Below are 18,843 nucleotides of genomic sequence, written 5' to 3'. Positions count from 1 at the left end.
CAAAATTAAGATATTGAGAGGATATCTGCATGCTTACAACTCTGCTGAAGCAAACACCAAGGAGCAAGTAAAGCTATTTAGGCTAAAAGACAATGGCAGAAAAAAGAAAAGCAGGTAAAATCGGTCTTGAGTAGTCTTAAACATGGAATTAGATGTTAGTTCTACCCACCAGGGAAGCGAAAAAATGGGGACACTCAATGTAACTATTTGACCACAATGAGTAGTTCTAGTTCTGAAACTGTACTTCACTGAACCAGGTTCTATACAAATGTTCAATAAAGAGTTGGTTCATTCCCCCAAACAGACTGTGATCCAAACTGTCAGAGAAATCAGCAAAGTTATTTTTCAGAAAAAGACACATAAAATTTATGAAGTGTTAATGATGTCACCTGAGGACTCAACAGGTTCTTTGTAGTCTTGTATCATCTTTCCAGTCATATCATCTTAAATCAAGAGATTTGCAGGAAAACCCATGAACTCTACCCCAATTCTCTAATTTACCTTATTTCAGTATTGTGTCCTAACTTATTTCTATGAATAGCCAGTGATTCTGGAATAGATTATGTGCATACACTAAATGGTTAAAGCAAAGTGATTACAGAATTTGTAATATACAGGCTGGTTTTAGATATATATGTTATCAAGAGAGGTTGTGCAGCACTTGCTTAATTAATCTTTGCTATCTTAACAGATGAAGCAGATGTACTATTATATTCTTTGTTCTTCCCTAAAGAGGGGATGAGCCGATTATTTGTCTCCAAACAATAGCAGTTCGTGTACCACAGTGAAGAATTATTTTTTTTTTAAATCTGGAAGGCAATCACTAACAAGCTTCAGCTGCAACTGCTTGATGTAAACACAGTGTGAATTTTTTCCTGGACTATTAAATTATGTTACTTCCATTAACTACATGAAACCAATTTCTAAATAGGAATTTAAAGAAAAAGGATGGAAAAGACAGTTTGGAAGGGGGGAAAACTCCCTTTCATCTTTCATGTATCCATATTTACTTATTTTATACACTAACACATTTCATAGATAAGTTAAAATTTGAAGCTTCAAATATTGTTTACAAATAACGTGCTGAGAGAACAGAAGTTAAAGAAACTGTTGGTTGATGCAACACATTCCCTATGTTACATAGCATGCAATCTAAGACATGTGAAGGGCACAAAGGAATACATAACATTAAGTTCACAGGGCCCTAAGAATTGTTTGTGAAAGTTATTACCAGATTCACAGAGCATACAAAACTTCATCATTACCGTAGCAAACTTGCATACCTTAACCCAAAATCACATTTTTTTTATTTTATTATAATTGTGAAGTATAAATTTATTGTAAATCTGTTTTAGAAAACCTTATTGTATACCTACTTCCTGGTTTATGTGACTCTACAAATTCTCAGGGAGATGCTACTAAAATGAAAAAAGATTAAATAGAATTACAGTTTTGAAATAAGTTGTTTTTTCTACATAAAAATGACAACAAATTTAGGGATTCCCTTTATCTTCCTGATAAGGACTTCAGATGAGATTGAGTTTATTCCCTCTCTCTCAATAGCCTTTCCCTTTCATAACCAAAATTTCTTCCATAAAACTGGTTTTCAATAATTCACAACAATTTGTCTTCATAAATACATTTAGTGCTTTTAAGACACAGATTAAGTGCCAAGCCGGGCACTTCACAGAAGCTCTTCACAGAAATAAGGTAAGTTTTCTACCTTAAATTACTGAAAAGAACGAACTCTAATAGAATAGAACAGAATTTGATTAAGAAAGCCTCCCCAGAGATTGTAAAGCTGTATTAACAGTATACTCCAAAAAGTGAAAACATCATCAAACTAGGTCAAACAATATAACATAGCTCAAACATAATTAGTTTTCCTAAAAGATCTTTTCTGTATCAACTAAAACTAGAAGAAATCAAGCATATTAGTATTTTCACAATTTTAATTAGAAAGTACTACTTGAACTAAAAATACTTTTATTTTTATTCACAGCCATGCTGAGACTTAAAAAAAACCACAGTCAGCTATTTGGTTAAAAGTAATGTTTTCTCCTTTCCTTGTGTTTAACAGCAGGCGCTCTCAAGCTGCCATAGTCAGTGCTAAAGTGCTAACTATGTCACCATGCTGTGCATCACATTAAGTTCCCATTTCAGCTCATGAATTTCTGCCAGATTAGTCCAGTGACCAATAACAGAAAATGAGAAAATAAGAGTTATTTATTACCTCTTATCATCTTTCCAAACCTACTGAAAATCAACAGAGTACTGATCAATACATTACTGCACTTTCTAATCAATAGACAGATCCAGCAAATAAAGCATCTGATGTGTAACACACCTATAAAAGCATATAGCCATTAGGATCAAATACAAAAATAATAATACAATCTTATCAAAAACCTGCAGCTACAAATTTGCCAACCACTAAGAAAGCTGTTCTAACAATTTAAAAAAATCTTTTAGGTATGGGCAACCATGAAGCCACAGGATCAAAAGGCTGCATTACAAACCTGTTTGTACAGTAAACCTGCATATACAAACTATGTATCTATATAGATATATAAAATAATATGTTACATACAACATTTATATAAGACTAACAAATATTCTGTGCTGGCAAGATGTGTCTACATATCTCCACTCACACTGAAAGAAAAGGGGAAGTTTATTTGGACCAGTAATGAGAATGAGATAACCCCAGAGCCTACAGTTTATATTCAATCATTCCTGTCACTGGAAGGCTATGAAGCAAAGGTCTTCTGACAGACTAGATAGAGAGGTATACCATAAATCTTAATACTTCTCATGAAGAAAAAAAAAAGAAGAAAAAAAAAAAGAGAAAAGATGACCTTTTAACACCTAGTTCCATTTTTTTTTCTCGAAGTAAATCTTTCAACAAGAAAACAGGAAATCTCACCACAACATAAACTTCCATAATGAAGTTCTGAATGCTAAACTCATCTGAGAAAAGGACAGAAATGTATTCTACCAAGAAGGTGACCCACACACTTACACAACTAATATTTGCTACAAAATTCTGAATTATTTCAGGCAAAATTTTAGCAGTGACACTACCTGGTTATCCAGAAAAAAGACAAGCACAACGCTTAAGAACTTTCACAGTAAAAGGGAAGCAAAGGAAAGTGGTTTCAGAGAAGAAGCAGAATCAGCAGGAACTTTCATTTTTCCAGCATATTGCTTGTTTTCAAAAAGCCTAATGACAAAACCAACTTACTTACAGACATATAACCAGTACAAGAGCCTACTCTGTATTTTTCACACACTCTAACATAAAAGTCTCCCACTCATCTTCATTCTGTTTTCTAATAAGGCCTCTTAGGGAACAGCAGAGCATAAGACACATTTTTAACAAGATCTTTTCCTCTGGAAGCTCACCTACCTGCTCACTTTTCAATAGAGATTATTCTATTAATGTTAAACACTCTAGTCTGGCCAGATATAAAAAGTTCCTATGAGCAGTCCCTGCAACAACAAGGAAAGCTGGAACACAATACAGGAACAGCTGATCTAGCAAAAATGAGTAACTCTCATTCTGCCAAGAGTTGTCAAGTGTAGAATGGAAAACCTAGCATTTTCAAACACTAACACAATCTGAGCTTGTAGAAGCAATTACAGCATTTTCCATTTGTAAAAAACCTGTTGACGAAGTTAACTCTCATAGCTGACTTTCAAAGTTGCTGCATCAAGGGGATCTAACATAATGCACTACCACAGCACTACAATCGTGGTGTAGATATCTGGTATCCAGAAAGGCTACACCATAATAAAAGCAAACCCAACCAGACATCTTTCCAATCTCTTAATCAGAATTTTACCATAGCTGGCAATTTACAAAAAGAAAAAAAAAAAGGTAGTTTAAATACCAAATTCTCATCTCTAAAAGCAAGATATAAACTATGCTTCTAACATAACAGGGACATAGAAATCTTGCAGGTAAATTGCCACATACTGTTCCAGTTTACATATATAATACTAGCTATTCCTTCACCCATCCATGTAATGCAGACAAGAAAGCAAGAAAAAAACCAAACCTGCCCCAAAAGCCGCCCCCCCCTCCCCTTTAATTAAAGTAAATAACATTCCTCTGGCTCTCTCCAGCTGGAAGCATGCTATACATCAGTGGTTTTGTGTATTTCTAACAGAACCATATCATATTGGCACTTAACACACTATGCTAAATCTTGTATCTTCAGGCTTTTTCTAACTTCAGATAAAAAGCTTTTGCTCTGTAGCCAACAGTTTGCAACGCTGTTTATCATTTTGCCAGACTGGAAAAATTCTAAATTGCTAACCTTCATTCCAAATTCTTTCACATTTATAACCACATTAGTTTTAGGAATTTGTAGTACTTGTAGGGAAATTCTGGTGCTTTTCTTAGATCCTATCAAACAGATAAGAAATATCTAATAAACCAGATGTAGACTATGATGTGTAAGATACCTGATGTGTCACCATACAACCTCTGTAGAATTCTCTGTTTCCAAATGCACTATAATCAGAAAAGAATATCTATACAGCTATCCAAATATATTCACTGAACGTGAGTAACAGTAAAACCAAACCCGATTCTGAATGTAGACACCAAACTTTGACCTAACAGTCTAATGCATTAGAGTGAAAATGCAACCAGAATTGAAGTTACTGATCAGTTACCTACTCGGTAACTTTCAGCTATTAGTGTATTCTGAGGAGTTATCACGCCTCTCCGCACAGATGTCTTTCCAAACATTCAGGGATATATTAACTGGAATAAAATACCAATAGCATGCAAGACAAAGGGTTTGATTCCATTTTACCTAAAATATATAATACCATAACTCAAAACTACAAGTATATCTAAGTCAAGCCTTTTTATGAAAAGCGTATTTCACAAGAAAGCAGAAGCAAGTTAAAACATCTAAAAATGAAAAACGGTTAGGAGAACTGAAATGATTTGAAGAAGTAATTGAAAACAACATTTTGGTAAAGGAAAAAGTATTGGTTAATTTTGGCTTGTAAACCCTAACTGTAACAACATCTGCTTGCTCACTGGTTGTGATATGAAATTAACAGCCCTTGTCCCCTTCAATGTAAAATGAGCTGACTTAATTTAAATTGGTGCTGATAATTCTTGCATGGTATTTCATGCATAAATTCACTCATGTCCTATACTAAGGCACATTTTTATAAAAAGAATAATGTTGTATTTCTAAATGTGGGAAACCTGAAATGAAATACTACTCTTCTACAAATCAGAACTAGTAAAATCTCAGAACCTTTCCCAAATGCACTTGAGATAGGCATTATAAAGTTTCTTTGTATCCCTCCATTCTGTACTATTTGCACTTGGGCACAATGCACATTTCATATTCTGCACAGTGGGTCCATGTGTACACACAAATCATACTCCTGGCTGCTCCCTAAGCCTGAAAAGACATCAACTGCTGTGCCTAGGTAAGGAGAGCCTATGATTTATCTGCTGTGGTAGGATGCAGACTGCATACCCCAGAGCTGCACTCTTTAGCATTGTGTGAAAGTACATTTGCATTTTTTCACCATTAAAAATAGTTTTATCTTTTAAAAATACTTCAGCCACATGCTCAGCCTAGCCATGTATTAACCAGGCCATCGACTGCACGAGTTCTGCCCCATGCACAGAACGTAACTGCCCAGTAGTGGTGGCAATATCATCTCCAACCTGTTAAATTATTACACAAAAGTGCATCTGAAGAAAAACGTTTAAAGATCTCGTGCTCCGAAAGGGCTGCAGAAATCCATAGTGTTTTAACCTCTGTTATCTCCTGGTTTAAAAACCAAGCAAATAAATTCAAACAAACAAATTCAGTGATATGTTACAGTAACACACAACGTGTTAAAAAACAGCATCATGACAAATTAGAACCACTAAGAAAAACAGTGAATGTTCTGCACGAAAAAAAGCACTGAAAATTTCCCAAGTGAATACAGACCTATATCTACATATGTACTGAAATCAGTAGTCTAAAACAAAATAAAAAAAAAAAAAATCTTACTTTAACTTCCTCTCAAACAATTCTCACTAGGTGTATGACAATTTTATTTTAAAAAAATCACGCAAAACCAAGAGAAATTGCAACTTTAAGGGGATAACTGAAAAAATTTTCATTTGCAGAAGTGGAAATTTACATTTGTTTTTTTAATCCCGATGCCACTGCCCTGTACTACTTAACAAGGAAAAACAAAGTGAATGAGCCCAATTCTTTCTCATATAACCCAATTACACCAAGAAGTCAGAGCACGAAAAACTTAGTCTCTTATCAATCACAAAGATCATGCTTCTGAAAGGAACATGTTAACTTTTTGTTTAAAAAAACCTATGAGACCATTTTAAGGACTAATTAACATTAAAAGGCAAAAGTTAGATAAAGATTCAAATTTTAAGTTGAAATTCTATTTAGTAAAATTGAAACATTTTCAATAAACCCTAGCATTAAACAGAAAATTGAAATTTTGCTGCTTATTAGCATAAAAAAATCTGCTTTTGAAAAGCTAATAACCAGAATTTTCATGTGAATAGAAATTATGCACAGAAACAAGAAGCAATAAGAAATATCACAAAATCAGCAGCATGACAGATCTTAAAGCAGCTGCTGGTCCTTCTTGAATCTTGACTGAGATTGTTGATCAACTTTAAAGCCAAGGCATGCTATTTTCTGACAGTACATGGGGAGAATTAATAAGTATTTGGTTCATGTACAGCCGTTCAGTTTACAAATTAAAGAGCACATAAAATTAATGTTGAATTAGTTAAGAAGCCAAATATTTGATTTAGAACATGTTAAACTTCTGCACAATTCAAGAATGATTTCCATGCTGTACACACAAACAAGAAAATAAAAGCTTGTGGTATCTAACAGTAATACGTAAATGTCATCAATACTGCTAAGGATAACCCAGCTCCTACATATTTACCCGATTCAAAAAAATACATTTACAGAATAACTAGTGGCAAAAATCAGTGGAATATAAATTGTTTTAAACTATTCAAGAAGAAAAAATTGCAATTACATATTACGCCTAGATTAAACTACTTACGAAGTCTACTTCAAATTCTGTTGTATTTTATGTTAGTTTACATTAAACACTTCAAGATTTTTTAATTAAATTGAATGCAAAAATCGTTTTCATAATTAAAAATACTTTAAAATAATTTATGACATTTTATTTCTGTATAAACAGATTTAGTTTCGATTTCTTTGCCCCTCCTAACCTGGTTAAGGTTTAATACAATCTTTTTACATCTTTCTTTTAAATATATATATCTTTATAGCTTAATCTGCATACAGCTATTCTTTGATAACACTGCCATCTAGTGTACACTATAAATTAAGAGTGAAAAACTTGAATTGTTTCATTCTGCAATTTAGTGTCAGGAGGAACGACACTCCATGTACAAACTATGTCTTCAGTTCTACTTAACTGTGCATTGAAATAATGACATTTGTTCTCTCACCTGGAGTGCATGTCAAATACGCAGACATAGACATTTTGAGAATACACTGTAAAACTCTGTTATACAAGATATTCACAACTTAAGTATACCAAGATAGTTTTGATAGCCAAAGAGACTATACAGTGAATCCTACACACAAAGTTTTACTATGTAGTGCTCCCAGTTTTGTCATAATCATTCCTTTTCACATTACTTGAGTAAATTGCGCTGAAATTTGCTCCTGGAGATTGTCAAAATTCAGGCAAAACTGTAAATTTCATAGTTGCAGTTGGACAATCCATTGTTTTGCTTCTTGCCTGTTCTTTCATTTTATGCCTTAAAGGTTGCCCTCTTTCCATCTCAAAAATGACATGTAGTTTAAAGATCATAGTGACAAGAGTCTTCTAACACTTGAAGAAAGAAAGAAAAGCAGAGTGCACACGAGTGCACCACAGAGCCAGAGCCAGGGGCAGGGAGAGAGAGACAGAAAGGCATTGATGAGAGAGAGAGAAAGGCTTGAAACAAGAAGTACCCACATGGTGAACCATCAGTAGGTTTACAGCACAAGTGAAACCAATCTGAACATGAATTGTATCTTACTTTCTTCTGAATTTCCTTAAGGCTCAACATGACTCCATTCCTTACTGAATTAAACCTAGATCAATCATTGATAAACTAACATCATTAAACAAGACAATCGCCTTTTGCCTCAGTACCCTGAGTTTCAGCTTCAACACTTCATGTCTTAAATCAAAAAATGCACAAACCAGAACAAAACACAGAACCAGTGTCCTGTAAGGAAAGAGGCGTGAGCGATACCTTGACGAACAGACCTGATCAACAGACTTCACAGTACCATGAATTAAAGAACCAACACAATGCCCTAAAAAAGCAATTACCTCGTGCTACATCTGACACTGGCCCCCCAAAAAGTGAATAAATATAGCCAGCCAAATGTATGCATTTTAATGAACACTAAGGTCCCTGTATTCTTTGTACTCCAAAGTTGCTACATGTAGCTACAAGCCTGCAGCCATCATCCAGTCTGTCAGAAACCGCCTGCTTCAACAGTCTCTGGTGTCCCTTCATATGGCACTCACCCATAGGAAATTTCACATAGCTTTGAAATACTAACAGAGTTAGGGTTCCTTCTGAAAGCACAGTGAATTACTGAGGTGCCAGATGACAAGATAGGCAAGAAACAAGCAGAGGATGCATAAACATCTAAACCTGATTTTTTCAGCCACTTCCTGAACACCTCTGAGAGCTAATCCATTGACCTCCCAAGGGGTACAGACTGTAGACTGAAAAATCACTCATCTAATTACAAAAAAAGTAAATGCTTGTATTAACAGATTTTGGAGGTTGTTGTCTAATAATTTCTCATGCCCCAGATCATATAATAACCTTTAAAGGAGCTTGAGAGAAAACATCATGTGAAGGTGTGAGTTCCCTACAGCATCTGTAAAGCACCTTGGTCCCCATCACTATTAAGATATTCACATAGCACTGAATAAACCAGTACTACAATCCTCTAGCTTCTCTATTGCCTGATTTTACAGTATGTATATTTATGGTTAGTTATTATACAAAGTTGGGAAACTAATTTTGACAAACATTTGTGTGAACACTGAACAGTAATGATTAAAGCCGTAGCAAAATTAAGTATCTTGAGCATATGTTTCCTAACTTTACACGGACACAGACATCAGATTCAAATAATCCTTGGTTAAATTTGAGACCTAACAAGGAAAGGTAGAAAACATTTCTGCAAGTTAAGCACAACTGGAAAGCAGGACAGAAACTGAGATCTTCTGAGGTGGAGATGAAAGATCTAAGAATCACATTGACAACAGAAAGCCATCTTTACTTATACAGAATAGGTATTTACACTTGACAAACTCAGAGCACTAGAGAAAACTCCAGATTTACTTAATTCCACTCAACTCTATAGTTATGCTGCCATCTAGCGAAACAGGATACCCGCTCTCCTCTGTAAGGCTCTTAAAAGCTGGTCCATGGAAAACATTATCCCTACAGATACACGCGTCACACACACCTTTCGCCCGCAAATAGCACCTTATTCTTCCCTCTGCTCTTTCTTCACCACTACATTGTTGTAACATGTTACAAAGGAACTAAGTTTGGCCATAGGACAGTGAACATTTATATACTTCACTTGAAACGCAAGCAGGCTAACAGGCTTCAATGAGAAGCCAAGGACCTAATCAGCGCAGATCACAGCCTGGGATCAGAAGAAAGTTTGCTATTAGAAGGTTTCAGACCATTACACAGATGAAGTCTTGAATTCATAGTTAGTAATGCAGATAAATACTACTCTGAGCCTTCAATTCCAATTACTGTTGTGGTTGTTTTCTCATTACATTTAATTAGAATGACGACTCACAAAAACCAATGTAAAACCTTTTCAAAAATTCCAGGCAGTAAAAAGGAAATAAAGAAAGTAAGCACACACCCACCTGGGAAAATATATTTGCAGTTGGAGGAACTCTGTTGTCCACAATACTGTACAATATTGCTAACAATCTGTCCAGGGGAAATGGCTTTGGCCCAAGGAGGTGATTGCTGGTCTGCAACAGAAACAAGACTTGTCAATCCAATAGATCTTCCGTGGGGCACCACCGGGGGTTATTCTCACATCTTTTTAGCCTCTGGGGAGGCACTATAATTCACAGTAGTCTTTCATACAGCCTACTTACATATTATGGAGAACACTGAATACATGCTTATTGATCAAGATAAAGATACAGACATAGACCTCTATTTAACATGGCAAGAGTTCAAACTGCACAAGAAATCAGAACATTTTTGAGCTATAACAGAGGATCTGATGCCAACTTTCCTGTCACTACGTTTATAAATTTACTTGTCATATTTAGTTACTTTGCCCATTCTAAAGATTAAAGAAGACAGACTATATTTTATGGCATTCTCAAGATACACAGTTTTCTTCAGTTTCTCAACAGCAAGACAAGTTAGGCTTCTTAAAAGCACACAGAATTTCCAGCTAGTGAAAAATTTTAAAGGTTTAGAATAATTATCTACAGTCTGTCTATAATACACTATCACCTACACAGAACTGCCCACAACAGAACTATACTTTTTATGAATCTATAAAACCATCAACCGTTTTGGTTACTGAAGACTGAAGATTTTACTGGAATTTGCATTTGAAAAAAACATAAAAAGAGAAGATTCTGCTAAAGTATCAATGTACCCACTTTCTTTGAATCACTTTAGCCAAAACCTTTTCTCTTCCTCTCACAGAAATGCAAAGTCATAACAAGAGTTTCTTATCTTAAACGTCATACTAAACTACTCTGAAAAAACAGCCTTATGGTCTAGAACACGAATAGAATAATTTGGCAATGGGCACCAGCTGTAATGCAGGAAATTGTATCTAAACACAGGAAAAAAAGCTTTTTTACCTGAGGGCACTACAACTTACTGCCCAAGACAAGGTTGTGGAGTCTCCATCATTACAAATATTCAAAACCCAGCTAGACATGGTCCTGAGCAACCTGCTCTAGGTGATTCTGCTAGAGAACCCATGTCACTGCCTGGCTGTCCTCAGAAGGAAAAAGGTTTTCCTTATATCCAGTATAATTACACTCATTGTTTCTCACTATCCACCATTGTATCATATAGTCTTTATGATCTCTGCATATACAGGACAGGCTACTTTTGGGCCTCCCTTCTCCAACTTGAACAACTGTTAATTCCCTCTGCCTCTCCTCGCAGGGCAAGTGCTCCAGCCTCTGACCATTTTGATACCTCTCTGATGAACTTGTTCCAGTTTATTGATGTGTGCCTTGTACTGGAAGGGGGCAACACTGGACTGTGTATTCAAGATGCAGCCCAAAGAGCGTTGAGTGTGAAGGCCCAGCATGAATCTGCCTCCCACAAGTTCAGCTGGCTAAAATAGAGAGTTCAGCTGGCTGAGCACAAGGTCAGCTCCTTTGCTGGTAAGAGCTGCTGTATTAAGAGCTACCTACCAGCTACAGACAAACGTTATCAGAACACAGCATATTTACCCCACTTTGCATTTACAAAGCTATTCTGTCCCTTATCCTTCTTTTACACCACCCTCTTCATCTTCACACCTCAGCTGACACTGATGGACATCTTGGGCATTTCAGGTTATTGCATGTAGTAACACCAAATTCAGTTGAATGAACAGAAATAGGAGTTCCTGATTTTTCGTTGTTAAATACTTTTAAAATAACCAATTTTACAAAAAGGAGAACATTTCATAAGGCAGAGCTGGGCAGTATTACAACTCAGGAAGCATTGTTAGGACTACAGAGATTTATTTATGACCCAGACTGTCAAAAGTTCTGACAAGGAAAATACTTGTTTCCTTTTAAGGTTGTATTTCATTCTCTCTACTTTGACATCCAGTTTCCTTTTTTGCAGTGTACATTGATTTATTCTTACTAGCACAGCAGCCAAGATTAAAGAGAAATTTCAAAATAAACTTTGTTTCAAAATGCTTCTGGGAAAGAACATCTCTCAAATAACCCACCAGCAACTCTGTGCTGTTAGTCATCAATAAAACACAACCACTCATTTCTTCAGCAAAACAAAAAGGTATTTCCAATACATATTCTAGATTTTCAAATCTAGGAAGTGTCCCCAAAGCTACCTCTTGGCTAACAAAGAAATAAATGTGAAAAATAATGGAAACGTAGTCAAAACTTCAGCACAGCACTCTCAGTTAGAATGCAGGTATGGTGTAAGTTATGAACTGTACAATTCCCTGCCCTTCTGCTTCTAAACATGCCAGTTATGTGAAACATACTCTTTATTATCAACAGGGAAGTCAAACACACAGTAATTAAAAACTGCGCACTCCAAGCAGCTAGCAAGCATACTTAGCATGTTTGCTTTCTGAAGCTGTGTTTAGCATAAAGTTGCTTCACAGGTTTCTTGCTCTTAATATTACCAGCTCTCTGCTTAGACAGAATACTGGTTTGAACTTTCAAATTATTTGAGAGAAATGCTATCGTTTGGAAAAGCCAGAAGAGTTAATTCCAAGAAAGTATAATTTCTTGAAGAAGCACTTCATTTTTATTTCTTTGAGAGAAATAAATTCCTGGAAGAACAGGAATGGTTTAGAAAGTCCTCCAAACAGAACATAGTATAGAATAACAATTTTACAAGTCTTCTGCAAGGAGCTAAGGCATAATACTGTATAGAACAGTATTTATAAAATCCAAGGGATCCCTCAGCTCAGTTAAAAACAAAGACAACTTTCACATTTAGAAACTGTCTTCAAAAAGTTTTGTAGCCATCTAATTAATTCTGTCTGTCCTCTACCACCCTCTATCATCTTTCCCCCTTGGCAATACGCTTGCCTAATGGTTCAAAAAAGACTTTTCCCCAGTTGCCACTATCTGTGCTTGTGCTTTTCCTGTACTGTGTCAAGAGTTTCATGTTCCCACTGTTCAACTGGCCTAAGTCTTTCATCGTCCCACAACTGCAAACCATGTATAGGCATTCCAGAATTTCACAAACAAGAATGAGAACCAAAAGCTTTCTTTAAAAGGTAAAAGCTTAACACAAACTAAATTACCTGCACAGAAGGGAGAAAGTCCTTAGCATCAGTTGGCTGAATTTTCAACCTTTTTAGCACACGCTGAAAAGACAAAACTACACTTCTCACTTTTTTAGCTCAAAGCATTTCTGAACTTCCCTGGTTGCCATACAAATAAAGCATCTTAAGTTGTAAGCTAGGAATTCTGATACAAAACAAAACCTAGACTGAAGTTGAAGCAGATATACTAGACAAACTTTTTTCCAATTAAAAAAAATAATCACACCAACACATTTGATCTTCTGACAGGCTGACATCTGAAAAATCATACTCCTGCAAAAGTAGCTTCACCAGGAAGATCTCTCGCTTGTCACTAAACTGGAAAAACACTGTTCCAGGGCAACCATGCAAAGAAACCCAACAAATTGTGCTGTTATCAGCAACAAAGCAACTAATAGAATAAGGACAGTATTTTCCCTCATTCACAAGATTTATTTTTCTAATAAAAAACCCACAGCCTCTGGACTGAACAGAGTTAAGAATCAAAAGATTTTTAGCCTGGCTGTATCTAAACTTTTAAGGGTTTATTTCATCTAACGTTAGCTTCCTGCCAAGTAGGTATGTACAGCCAAACTAGTTTTCTACGTTCCCATTATAGCCAGTAAAAAGTCTAATCAATACAATTTATGGTGCAATTCATCTAACTGAACGTATAACCTACTTTAGTATGAGACTAATCACACCCTACACTCCAATGACTGCATTGACTAGCTCTGCTATAAAAAGATACTAGCTTAGATGCAGGTACCCACTTGGAGTTACGTGAATCTGATCTGTAAATTGGTCTTTAGACAAGCTTCTCTGAGGGAAGGTATACTGACACACCAACTGAAGCAAATCAGCCTTTATTTATAACACTACATAATGTAATTGTCACAGTTTAACCCCAGCCAGAAACTAAGTACCACACAGCCACTCACTCATGCCACACACCACCACTCTGCAACGGGATGGGGAGGAAAATCAAGAAAAATGTACAACTTGTGGATTGAGATAAGAGCAATTTAATAATTGATACAAAATAAATAAGATCTAATATAATAATAATGTAAAGGAGCGAGAAGGGGAGAGGAATAAAATCCAAAGGGAAGGGGAAAAAAAAGCAAACAAGTGACGCCCAGCACAATTGCTCACCACCTGGTGACCGATGCCCAGCCAGTCCCTAAGCAGCCACCAGCTAGCCCTGGCCTACCCTCCTAGTGGATACACCCAGCATCTCTATGGTATGGAATAGCCCTTTGCCTAGTTTAGGTTAGCTGACCTGGCTGTGTCCCCTCCCAGTTGATTGTGCCTCTTCAGTCTGCTTGCTGGCAAGGCCTGAGAAACTGAAGTCCTTGACTTAATATAAACATTACCTAGCAACAACTAAAAAGATGTTATCAACATTATTTTCACACCAAACTCAAAACACAGCACTGCACCAGCTACTGAGAAGAAAATTAACTCCATCCCAGCTGAAACCAGAAGAGTAATCCTTTACCCCTGTATTTCAGTTTCCCTCACTATAGAATCATAGTACCAAAATATACAAAGTTTACATCTGGGTGATTGTGTATCTGTACCAATATTTATAAAGGTTACAGTATAGGAAAAGGAACATAGATAGGTCTGGAAGATCCTCCCAGGCACTGAGTCCTGTTCCCTACTATCACAGCTACCCTGCCTCAAAAACTGTCAAAACCAGACTCTGCTACAAACCTACAAGCACTTTCAGTTTCTGGCATCAATACTTATAGCAAAAAGGGTCCTTACCCCTGAAGTGACACCATAAGCAGAGAATTGGTGCACTGTAACTAGAAGCAAAGTTACTTGAAGTGCCACAAAGTTCCTTTCCTATTCATTAATCCCTAAGACACACTCCAGTTTATGTCACACAATCAAAGTTTTGTGACACTGTCAATTCAAGAGATATTTTCTGTTAACTATATTTACCAGGATTACAAAGCTGTAATTCTCTTCATTTGCATTCTTATAAGTTCTTCCTGATCATGCAAGTTATTACAGCTGAACAATAAACCAAGCTTCTTTAGCTCACATAAGTACAATCACACTTTCAGTATAATAGTTCAGTGCTTAGGTTGCAGGGTAATATAAAGCCTACAAAACTAGAATTAATCTAATCAAAGAAGTAACTGAAATCTTACTCATCTTTTTGACCATTAATTTTGTTTACATTACATTTGAGTTACCCTCATTTACAGTTCTTTCCTTAGTATCTCCATCTGTTCTGGTTTTGTACCTAGTCAGTAGCATTTAGTTTGCTGCAGGAACAATAATAAAATGAAAACCAATTTATCGTTAATGTGGGCACTTCTGAACACCAAGTAGCAATCTCAGATACAAGCCCATTTAACATAAACAATGACACAAGAGAACAAGCTCTACAGTACAGTTAAGGTGATCGTGACCTCAGAATTTCTTCATCAAATCTCTATTTTCCCATTCCTTTTATGTTCCTAGCTGTTCCCATCTCATCATCCAAGTTGGAAATCTATTGCCAACAAAAAATAAAAAAACACCTTTCCTGCAGAGGATGCAAAGAAAGAAGATGATTTTGGTGTAACATAAAATAATTATTCCTTCTCCTGAAAAATATTTATCAACTAATTAAGATGTGGAGCTATTTCAAGAACATAGCAGTCCTGAAAATCATTAAATGCTCTGGAAGTTCTTGTGAGTTCATGTGCCAGGGACAAAACACATGAGGTCTACATGTACAGGGCACATGCATTCAGAGACTTCAAAATTCTTAAATTCACATAAATATCTACCTAAAAGTGAAACACTTCATACTGCTGAACTAAAAGTATGCTCACTTACACTTTCACATGCAAAAACTGTGCTCCTACAGAAATAAGAGAACTTGGAAAAAGTCTTTGGACAGCCAAGGACTCTCTTCTTGCAAGGGCAGGAGAAAAATTAGGGAAAAGGCTATAGGCAGGATCAGAAGCCAAGGATTATTAGGCAACATATCATATTAAATTTTTTCTCATATTATTTATACTGCCTGTAGTTTAGAGAAGAAAAGGATATAACTATTATTTCAGTAGGAATTCAGTGCTGTCTGCACTGCTCATTATTTATAGATTTGTTTAAAAATAAGTCAAGTTACCAATGTTAAAATTTGAATTGTCTTTTTACTTTAGTTATAAATATACATACAGGTATTTATTTTTCCTAGCATATCAAGCCTCTGTCAGTAAAAACTGGTATAGCTCCACTGAAATCAATTAAGTTTAGCTATTTATAATCATGAAAAGGTCAGTTAATAGTCTGACGGAATCCTTAACAACAGACTGAAGTGCAAAGTTTCCAAGCCTCAACACACAAACTTAAGGTGTTATACCTCACTGCATCACTGGGAATTAAAGTGACTCGACTTTCAAAGCTACTAACCACCTATTACTCTAATATCTTTGACAGAAATTCCAATATCTGGCTCTTCCCTATATTGTGTCCTTCAACTACCTTTTTTAAGCACTTTTTGTTATACACAAAAATATAGCTTTAGGAAGCAAATTCATGCTACATTTACCTTTCAGTGAAATAAAAATGTGTGTATCATACAGAAATTTGTAACATACGAAACAAATACAATAATAATTGTTATTTATGCAATTCTGTTGTATCTAAAGTAAACAGTGAGGTAAAATAAAGTATACATCCAGCAGTACAGCAGAAAAAATATTTGTTGCCAAGCTCAGCTTAGAAAGGTAAAATACATACCTTTTCCTGTTTCTTCATAAAGTTGGTCTTCCTGATTTTCCCATGATGCTGTAAACAACAGATGAGAAAATATTATATGTCAGTTATTTTATGCCGCTTCTATAGCAAAGAGAATCAAAACCGTGAACAAAGGACAGACACGTTACATATGGTAGTACACTAGTCTGGGTCTGCTTCTTTACTACACCTCCAGTATTACTAGCAATCCTTCTTACTAGAAGCCTTAAAATTATACTTGCCTTACTTCTTGCTTCATTGTGTTGCAAGCGGTGCCAAGCCAAAAAACAACACAAGAATATTTTTTTGGTGACATGTGTGACTTTTTTTTTCTGATCTGATCAGGGACTGATGAAAAGAGGCAGTAAAAATTTGTTTTTAATATGACTTCATGCCACCATCCTACTCCTATCCTCAATCATCTAATGAAAAAGACAGATGTTTCATTTCTCTTTCCAGACAAGTTTAAATGATTGCCACTTCATTTTTAAAATGTATCCATGCATAAAATCCATCTGAATTTTCACCTTTTATCTGCTCCATTTTAAAATTTGGATGGTACACAAGTTGGCAGAATGACAAGCAGGAACTAAATCAATGAAATACAAAGACAGCTCAAGGTGCAGGAGCTAAACGACAAAGCGAAAAGGCTGCAGGGAAACATCATTTAAAAAGGCACAGTTTTAAAGTAGCCTTAAGAAAGGAAGGACTATCCAGAGTATCAAGTGGGTTTGGATCTCAGCTGAAAAAGTGAAGGCAAGACAAGGACAGAAATACAGTAAACAAGATGTTACAAATGAATGTGTAAAAACAAAAAATTTAAAAACACAAAGACAGCCATGAAGGATGACATGTAAATGATGTATAAAACTAGTGGAGAGGTACATATATAATATTCTTTAAAAACAGTTAAGTGCTATTTCTCAAAATATCTGAAAAAAAATTCTCGCCTGTTGAATTTTTCCACTGCCTTCAGAAATATACCTTATTACTAAGTATACCTTACAAGCATGGTCAATGAATAAGGGAAAAAAAATATCTCAAATGAAGGAATTAACTTCTCATTATCATGTTTAAAATCTTGTACTTAGTGTTTGTGGACCTCACTACTCAGCCACGTCAAGACGATCTCAGTAACTGTGCCTCTTCTTGACTGACTTCTGAAGAGCTTAATATTAGACAGGGCTTTAAGTTTCCTTTACATCATGTGCTAGATTAGAAAAAAAAAGTAGTTCATTCAATGATACATATCACACATACTTAGAGACAGCAAAGTAATCTTTTTATCATGCCTTTGAAAAGAAGGCTGCAGTGGTAACAGAGACCTTTTGGAAGGGAAAGTGATCAAGCCTGACATTATATGGCATTTTAGTGATGGATCACAACATACTGCATTCGTGCATTTTAAAGGTTATGCTGGGATGTCCATATGGTGTATTTAAGTTATATCAAAAGTGTTTCAAAGCAAGTATGCAGGTGCCCTATTTCTACGCAAGCACAAAGAAACGTAAGAAATTCAGGACTAATTTTCAGTTAGCTTTTAATCCTGGTTTCTTTAAAATGATAAAAGGAAGACTTTATATAGGTTGCTATACTTTTTTGTTTTAAAGACTACCTTTCAAAACCAGCTTCAAATTATTCTCTCCATCTACTGCAAAGCTCTTAAATTTTCACATAACAGCAGCGCTGTCAATTACTGCTTCATTGCTTTATCAGTCTGTTAGCATTCCAGGCTGCCACAACCTGTGACTTTATCTTTAGCTGTAGTATATGCTAGCACCTGTACCAGCAGTGCAGTGTATAGGCTAGCACCTGTACTAGTAGTGCACATTAGCAGCTCAATGACCATCTCTTTGTTTGCAGCCCTTTTGCTGTCTAGCACTCCTTAGTCAAATCACTCCAGAAGACTTTTCTGTAGTCTACTCTGAATCTCATTATAAATCTGACAAAACTAATTCTATTTTCACAGGCCACATGACTCATGAAAACATTCAGCTTGAACAACACCCACCCCCCCACCCCA

General features: G+C 35.8%; 1 protein-coding gene across 4 annotated transcripts in view; it reads right to left on the bottom strand.

Annotated features, from left to right (window-relative positions):
- Positions 1-18,843, bottom strand: part of ORC5 (origin recognition complex subunit 5) — a 76,272-nt gene that overhangs the window by 31,896 nt on the left and 25,533 nt on the right. For all 4 annotated transcript variants that reach the window (XM_027795423.2, XM_027795424.2, XM_027795425.2 and 1 more), the window contains 2 exons: positions 16,824-16,871; positions 9,961-10,071 (listed from right to left, as the gene is read on the bottom strand). In XM_027795423.2, coding sequence (XP_027651224.1) covers positions 9,961-10,071; positions 16,824-16,871 — 159 coding nt within the window. The remainder of the gene's footprint in view (positions 1-9,960; positions 10,072-16,823; positions 16,872-18,843) is intronic.

This window comes from Falco peregrinus, chromosome 6 (genome assembly GCF_023634155.1).
Source record: "Falco peregrinus isolate bFalPer1 chromosome 6, bFalPer1.pri, whole genome shotgun sequence".
Classification (NCBI taxonomy): domain Eukaryota; kingdom Metazoa; phylum Chordata; class Aves; order Falconiformes; family Falconidae; genus Falco; species Falco peregrinus.
The sequence above is the reverse complement of the archived record's forward strand: the minus strand, read 5'-3'. Positions and strand labels throughout refer to the sequence as shown.